An 8,914-nucleotide genomic window follows, 5' to 3' on the forward strand; every position below is an offset into this window, starting at 1 on the left:
GCTTCTAGTTACGAGGTAGTAACCAGCAGTTTTAGCTTCTAGTTACAAGGTAGTAATCAGCAGTCTTAGCTTCAGGTTACGAGGTAGTAACCAGCAATCTTAGTTTTGGTTATGAGGTAGTAACCAGCAATATTAGTTTTGGTTATGAGGTAGTAACCAGCAGTTTTAGCTTCTAGTTGCGAAGTAGTAACACACAGTTTTAGCTTCTAATTATCAGGTAGTAACCAGCAGTTTTAGCTTCTAGGAATGAGTTAGTAACCAGCAGTTTTAGCTGCTAGTTGCGAAGTAGTAACACACAGTTTTAGCTTCTAATTATCAGGTAGTGACCAGCAGTTGTAACTTCTAGTTATGAGGTAGTAACCAGCAGTTTTAGCTTCTAGTTATGAGGTAGTACCAGCAGTATAAGCTCCTTGTTACTAGCTAGTAACTATTGGTTTAAGCTTATAGGCTGAGATGACATCTGTTATGAATTGGCACTATATAAATAAACTGAATTGAACTGAATTATAGTTACTAAATAGTAACCAGTAGTTTTTGTTTATTGTTTCGAACCAGTAACTAGCAGTTTTAGCTTCTTGTTGCTAAATATTAACCAGCAGTTTTAGTTTATTATTACTAGCTAGTAACCAGTGGTTTTAGCTCAGAGTTATTCCCTAGTAGTTGGAAATTTAGCTCATAGTTACTTCTATTAACTGAAGTTTTAGCTCATAGTTACTAGCTAGTAAACAGCAGTTTTAGCTTTTTGTTATTTGCTACTAACCATAGACTTAATCTTCTAGTTACTTGCTAGTACCCAGCAGTTTTAGTTTCTGGATACTAACGTGACAAGCAGTTTTAGCTTCTACTTTTAGCTTCACTATGCTGTTCGGCTGCTGAGGTGTACACCCTTGTGACCAGCACAACCACAGAGAGCTGTTTGGATCTCCACAGTGTCTCCTCCATGCACAGTAATTGTACCATCTCCTTCTACTGTTTTCTCATCTGTACAAGTTTTGCTGGAACATTTGTAAAGATGTATTTTCGAACAGCCTCGGGCAGCTGATGCTCAGCTGAGCAGTTGACACAAAATAGCATCATTTCAGTTCAGTTGCTTTTCACCCAGGCTGGGTTAAATTAGTCCTTCTTTCCAAGGTGCAAATCCAGGTTTGGTTGGCATTTATGAAGGATTTGGTACAAATGTTATTTTCCAAAATCAGAATTTATAAAGCGTCTCTGTTTACAACCATTCTAACAGAGAAACACACTGATTGTTTTCCTCCTTTTGCCAACAATTTAAACTGAAGCAATGAAAGACTCAGTAATAGTTTGTAAAGGATAAGAAATTTGGAAAATTCCTCAATAAATGGAAAGATTATTGTGATTTTTTTTGTTGTTGTTGTTTGTTTTGTTTGGTTGGACAGATTTTAGGCTATATATTGTAATGTCTAAATAATTAATGTTAATCTTAAAGAGCTGTAGTAAACACACAGGCAATTTTTCTTAAATATATGAGTATTTCTTCAAACCTTTACAAATCTGACATATCTGACCTTCATGTACTTGTAATTTAAAGTTAAATGAAGTTACTCCCTCAAATAAACAATACTTTTCAAATGTTCAACAAACATGAAGAAAAGAAATCCTGTATGTCAAATAAATTAATCACAAGACGACAAGGCTTATTTGTCTTTTAGTATACGTTATAATCGTGCTTGAAAATGGAAAGGCTTGTTTATTTTGAGAGATTAATGTCCAGACTGGGAACAATTCAGCAACAGGGCAGTCTAAAGTTGATATAAAAGCTTTTCTGACCTCACCGCTACAAACAGGTGGATGATTGAAAGTGTTTAATTAAAAGCTCCAACATCCCTGATGAGTTCTGAAGTACTGGTACAGAGCAGTTCTTCCTCTGTAGAGATGATCTTCAGTCCTATAGCATGTTCCTGTTGCTCGTGGAGCTGGGGGAACTGCAGATAATGGCTGGAAGAACGCTCGAAGGAGGCTTTGAAATGAACAATATTACATTTTCCACAAAGTGAAGATGATGGCAGATTAGTGTCTGAGCAAATGATGATGACTTCAGTAAATGGGTTGTCAGTGTTCTGTTTCTAAGCACATGAGATGGACCGGCCTGTAATCTGAGCTTGGAGAGGAGAGAAGGCAGAGAGGACGGAGGTAGGAGGCAGAGGATTTTTAAGGTAGCACTTGTAATCGCAAGATTAAATACCAAAGCAAGGGCTCTGAGAAGAAACAGGACTCGAACTCAAGATGCAAAGGTAAGTAGATTATTTATAAGTGACTGGGTGGGATCTGAAAAGGGAGGATCACAGGTAAGTACGGTTCCAAGTAATGTGGATCCAAATACCTCAGAGATATTTCGTACAGCTTTCTTCAGGCTTGTCCACGCAGTGAGGAGAATTCCAGGCAGAAAGAGGATACTGGTGCTTTATCAGGTGAGTAGAAGGCAGGTGGCAACAGGCCAAGCATCTTATATGGAGGCCAGTGGAGACAGCATGTGGGAAGTGCAGGTGTGTTGGTGTGAACACACGCCTTACCCCGTTGTTTTATCAGCTGAAGAAGACAGCATTAAATTAAACCTTCTCTGGGCTGATTTTATCCTGCGATGATGAAATAACACAGGCAGAGGATTTTATTATGTGGCTTTGCATTTCATGGCAAACAGCTGAGTCTTAAAACTGCAGAGGGAAAGATCCAGACTTCACATCAGTTTTCTGGTTTTACAGCAGGTTCTGGTGATTCTTGGTGGTTCCGAGCCCGTTCTGTATTACAGTACTTTTTAATATACTGTCATCGTTATTCAGCTTATGTCGGATGAATAAAACAACACTTCTCCTTCAGCATCACTTTTTCATCAGAGCATATTAAAAATAAAACAGTGAATTCAACATTTAATCAACTGTTTTCATATTTTTTTAATTTTTATGTTGTTTTTTAATCTTACTATTGCTGCATACTTTGTGCCATTTAAAGCCGTTCATATATAAAAATATTACTCTCATTCAGGAGAAGGGTTTGGTTTTGTCTTTTTGCTACTTTTGTATATTTTTTGTTAAAAGTATTTACAAATATTATCCACACAGAAGACATTGAGAGCTTTATGCTTCTTGTGCTACCTTTGCTTTTACTAAAGTTCATGTAAGTGTCGGTGGTGGATGGGACCCAAATGAAGACAGACTTGGGGGAGTGTGAGTAAAACAAACAAAACTTAAAGCTGCAGGGGCAGCAAACTTACAAAGAACATAGTACAGAAGCGCGAGGAAAGACTGAGGACTGGGACATAAAGAAAAATTAAACACAATGAGTTGCTGATGAGATGGTGACTGGAGACTGGTTATATAACAGGAGGAACTGGGAACACCTTGGCTGATTGTTAATTAGGAACAGGTGAGGGTGGCAGACTGAACCAACACTGAGGAAGCTGACAGAGGGTAAATGGAAAATGGCACAAGAAACACATGACCCAGGAAGGAAATAATAATATGAACTACAGGACTTAATAAAATCACAGAAGGCACTGATATGACAATCCTGCTTCTTTTAGTTAATGTTCTGCTTCTTTTAGCTTTTATCTAGCCTTTTGCTACAATGACTCTTTGGCTAGCTTTTTGTTATTTTTAACTTTTAGCTTGCCTTTTGCAGTTTAAAGCTTTCAGTTAGCCTTTTGCTACTTTTAGTTAGCTGTTTGCTACTCTTAGCTTTTGTTAACCTTTTGATACTTTTAACTTGCTTATTGGAGCTTTTTGCTTTTAGCTAACAGCTGGCTAATGTTAGCATCTAGCTGTTATTTTGATACTTTTAGACTATAGCTTTTTGTTACTTTTAGCTAGTGTCCCACTTTTGTTGAGTTAAAAAAATCAGTTTTAGCTTCTACAGCAAACTTTAGCTGCCATTCAGTTTATGTAGGAAGGTTTTATTTCTCCACAGGGACACAACAGGAAATAATTCCTGCCATTTGTAGTTTACTTTAAAACAGCTGAACAGCAGTAAATTGTAAAAAATATACAGTACACTATCCTGATGCATGCTCAATAATCCAGGTAGAAAAATCCAAGAAAGTTCAATCTGGTCCTCTGGACATTCAAAAAAACAAAAAACAAAACAAAGCAAAAAAAAAAAAAAAAAATGTAGAAACGTTTCGTGGGCAAAACTGGCTGATCTACTCTGAGAAGGTGCTATTTAAGAGACTGAGCTGAAAACAGCAGCTCAGACTGAGGAAGTCTCTTGGATGAGAGACGAAACGTTTCTACATTTTTTTTTTTTTTTTTTGCTTTGTTTTGTTTTTTGTTTTTTTGAATGTCCAGAGGACCAGATTGAACTTTCTTGGATATACAGTACACTCCATCATCTCTATCCAGTAGGACAGTAAATTTGTACATTATGTGTACCCTGCCATCTTTGCATCACCTCTGCCATTTTTTGACACTCAAACATGGTAAATTTATGGTAAATAGATGTGTTGCTCCGGAAGCTGAAAACAAATGTTTGTTCTTCATTGTGCTTGTTTCTGTTTGTCACCATGCCCTCACAGACGCTCTGCACTCTCTCAGGCAACTTTGGCAACAAAATTATTCTTCCTGATGTCACTCTTGTCTTCATCCATGTTTCTGTAGCAGAGAGGGACAACCTGTTTCCTCCTCTTCTGTTCTGTTGTTGTGGAATCCTCTGTTCTGTGTTTTTCTGTCCATAAGTTCTTATTGATAGAGTTTATAAAAAAAAATATAAATATATATATATATATATATATATATATATATATATATATATATATACTTCAAGGTTCTTTATTGTCATACACACCACATGTGGTACATGAGGTGGAACAAAATTGTGTACACAGGGTCCCAGTTACATACAACAACAGCAAAAATATAAACTGTAAAATAAACAGTAATAAGTATCTAAGATAGTCACTAAGAAATACGCTAAACACTTAATAGTGCAAAACAATACACCGAACAACAGCAGCACGAACATGAGTCTGTGTGAGCAGATGAGTACGAATGAACACAGCAGCATGAAATAAATCAGCAGCATGGATAATCAGCAGCACATATCAAACATCAAAGTGGCATTACAGTGATTGTTTTTTCACAGCGATGATCCTGGTTATGGTTTTATGAGTCTAACAGCTTCAGGGTAGAAGCTGTTCCTCAGTCTAGGGGTTCACCATCGTCATTTATAGTATGATCAGCCAAAGAAGACTTTTATAATTTGTCTTTTCCTGTTTGTTTTTCAGGGCAGCTGGAAGTCGCACCACCAACTGCGGCGCAGTTAAGATACGGTGAGAAGTGTTTTATTCAATGAACATGGTGTGTTTGTTTATTTATGTACAGAATGTTTGTTTATTTCAGTACATGAAGTAGATTTTTAAGTGCTTGTTTTTGTTCGATAATGACAACTTCAATAAAACTTTTGAAAAATTGTCTAAATTACAGATCAGGATATTGCTGGTATAAATTGTGTTCATGGTGAAACTGTGAAATTCGAAACCAGCCTGACACCTTTTCTCATTAACATATCTTTATTATACATTGTTTTAACACTAACACAAACAGATTTTATATAATACATTATGTTTGTTGATTAGCTACTTTATATGAGCTGTAAGTTATTGTTTTCAGTCTTTTCTCATGTTAGTTCTGCATCTAAATGTCATGAGAATGTTTTCCTTGTTTTGGTAGAAAATTAAGACTGACCAGATGTTCACATTGAGCCTCCTGGCCTGGTAAAGAAAAACTTTACACTGTCCGAACGGGACAAAATTAATTTTTGCAATCTGACCAAGGTCTTTTTCATGTGTGGTCCTAAATCAGATCAATATGTTGTTGATATAATGTTGATGCTGATGTTTTTCAAAGCGACCTCAGTCTGAACGGTCATGTCTCATTTCATCAGACTCATCTATCAGTGAGGTAGGAGGGAGCGGATTCATCCAAATATTGATATTGAGACCAGCGTCACGCAGCTTAAAGCCCAGAACTCCACACATCTTCAGCTACATAACACAAATCCAGTTGTTTAGTCCTTTTTAATCTGCCATGTCCTGGATGACTGATAATCTACAGAGATATATGATACAAACGATAGTGTCAGATCTTGTTGATACTAACGGGATGGGATTGATACTTCAGTACATCTCTCCTATTCCAGAAAAACTATTCTGCACTCAAGTAGATAGAAGAAACAAGATAAAAGGTTTAGAATTATTATTGTCAGTCTAAATTATTGATGTCAGTCTAGGTTATTAATGTCAGTCTGGATTATTAATCTCAGTCTGGTTTAATAATATTAGTCTTGATTATTAATTTCAGTGTGAATTATTAATATCATTCTGGATTATTGATTTCAGTCTGGAATATTATTGTCAATCTAAATTATTGATGTCAGGCTAGGTTATTAATGTCAGTCTGGATTATTAATCTCAGTCTGAATTGTTCATTTCTGTTTGGATTAGTAATACCAGTCTGGGGCAGCACGGTGGCACAGATGGTAGAGCTGCTGCTTCAGCGAGCAGGTCCCTGGTTCAAATCCCGGTCGAGGACCATTCTGGGTGGAGTTTGCCTGTTCTCTCTGTGCATATGTGGGTTTTCTCCAGGTACTCTGGTTTCCTCCCACAAACTAAAAACATGCATGTTAGGCTGATTGGTAACTCTAAATTGTCCCTAGGTGTGAGTGAGAGAGAGAATGGTTTTTTATCTCGTTTGTCTCTATGTGTCCCTGTGATGGACTGGAGACCTGTCCAGGGTGTACCCCGCCTCTCGTACTGTGATGGCTGGACATGGGCACCAGTGACCCCTGCAACCCAAAAATGAAGAAGAGGGTAAAGATAATGGATGGATGGTTGGAATACTAGTCTGTATTTAATATTAACGTCTGGATTAATAATATAATTATAGATTATTAATATCAGTCTACATTATTCATGCCAATCTTGATGTTTAATTCCAGACTGCATTAATAATCACAGTCTAGATTATAAATGTCAGTCTGGATTATCAATACCAGTCTGGATTATTAATGTCAGTCTGGAATTATTAATGTCAATCTGGACTATTAATTTCAGTCTGGCTTAATACTACTACTCAAAACCCAAGCCAACCCTAACTATAGGATTTATCAAAAAGGAAAGTCTTAAACCTAGTCTGGGCAGTGAGTCGCAGCTTATATAGACCGGGGGCGGGGCCCACACAGCAGGTGGGCGTGGACTATAGTTCTCAGTGCTGCACTGAGCGTGAGGAGAAAACCCACTAGCGATAGCCTGAAAAGGCGAAGCCTGTACAAAGTAGAAGTGTCAGCTCTACGGACATAAACTGGAAGTTGGAGAGGAGTCTGATAACTGAAAGATCTTCCTCCCATTCTGCTTTTGGGAACTCTAGGAACTACAAGTAAACCTGCAGTCTGAGAGCAAAGTGCTCTGTTAGGAAAATATCGAACAAAAAGATCTGTAATGTAAGATGGAGCTAGGTTGTTGAGAGCTTTGTACGTTAGAAGTAAGATTTTGAATTCTATTCTGGATTTGACAGGGAGCCAGTGGAGAGAAGCTAAAACTGGAGAGATATGATCTCTCCTACTAACGCTCATTAAAATCCTGGCAGCAGAATTTTCAATAATTAATAATTATTAGGTATTAATAAAAATATTAGTCAGGATTAATTTTGTTAGTCTGAATTAGTATTGTCAGTCTTAGTTAATATTGTTAGTCTAGATTATTGATGTCAGTCTGGATTAAGAATGTTATTCTTTATTTTTATTATTAGTCTGGATTAATAATACCTGTTTGTCATGGTCTGTGTTTCTTTCCGGTTGTTAGAGTTTATTTTTCCTTATGTGTTTTATTTCATTTCTTTGTCCTTTGTGTTTTGGTTCTGCTCTCTGTGTTTCTGTTTCACTCCTCACGCTCACCTTCAGTCAGCTTCAACAGGTCTTCTGTCAGTAATCACTCACACCTGTTTCCAGTTAGCCACCATCCCAGTTGCTGTCACTTTCTTCTGTCCCTCAGCTCTATTTAAACCAGTTCTGTTCACCACCTTCTAACAGCGACTCATTAGTTTGGTCTCACACCAAATTTCTCAGTCTTCCCTCTCGTGCTCATCGTTGTTTTCCTTTTTGTAAGTATTTGCTGCCACGTCAGCCTTTTGTTTTCTTTATTTCAATAAATTGTATATCTAAATTTAAGCTCCTTGTGTCTGAATGCATTTGGGTCTTATCCACAAATGACCGTGATACTGTCTGGATTAGAATTGTCAATCTGGAATATTAACATCAGTCAGGAATATTATTTTCAGTCTGGAATATTAATGTCAGCCTGGAATATTGTTTGTTATTTTTAATAATGGTCTGGATTAATAATACCAATCTGGAATATTATTGCCAGTCTGGATTTTTAATACTTCTTTCTGAATATTTTACAGCAACTTCGCAACAATATGTGTATTTTTGTCAGTTGTGTTTGTGCAGCATTACTGTAAGATTCGACTCTTCCAGTCTTGTTTTCTGTCTGGTTGCAGGTGTACATGTCTGACTGTAGTTTTTGTTTGTGCTGACTTTACAGTTCTGCTGCACAATGCAATCCCCTTTGTTGGATTTGGATTCCTGGACAACTGCATCATGATTGTTGCTGTAAGTGTCAGGTCATTTATCTGTTACAAATAAATACAAAAGCCACTTTGACTATTTTAATTGTGATTGCTAAACATGTATTTTAAATTTAGGATTTTTATCTGTAAGTTTTGAGTTAAAAAAAACAAGCACAACGCATTTTCTCTCTGCAAACTTGACAATCATTAAGCTTTTTCATTGAAAAAAAATGCTGTTCCCTTTCCTACTCCTAAAGTTGTATACAGCTTTATAGCTTGGAATAAACTGGCATTATTATTATTATTATTATTATTATTATTATTATTATTATTATTAT

At 36.7% G+C, this 8,914-nt stretch overlaps 1 protein-coding gene across 1 annotated transcript in view; it reads left to right on the plus strand.

The window, feature by feature from the left end:
* The first annotated feature begins 4,516 nt into the window (after positions 1-4,516).
* tmem65 (transmembrane protein 65) overlaps positions 4,517-8,914 on the plus strand; it is a 19,278-nt gene continuing 14,880 nt past the window's right edge. Inside the window, exons 1-3 of the mRNA XM_037677260.1 lie at positions 4,517-4,547; positions 5,237-5,281; positions 8,552-8,619. Coding sequence (XP_037533188.1) covers positions 4,517-4,547; positions 5,237-5,281; positions 8,552-8,619 — 144 coding nt within the window. The remainder of the gene's footprint in view (positions 4,548-5,236; positions 5,282-8,551; positions 8,620-8,914) is intronic.

The sequence above is a fragment of the Nematolebias whitei genome, chromosome 5 (genome assembly GCF_014905685.2).
Source record: "Nematolebias whitei isolate Nwh7 chromosome 5, NemWhi1, whole genome shotgun sequence".
Taxonomy (NCBI): domain Eukaryota; kingdom Metazoa; phylum Chordata; class Actinopteri; order Cyprinodontiformes; family Rivulidae; genus Nematolebias; species Nematolebias whitei.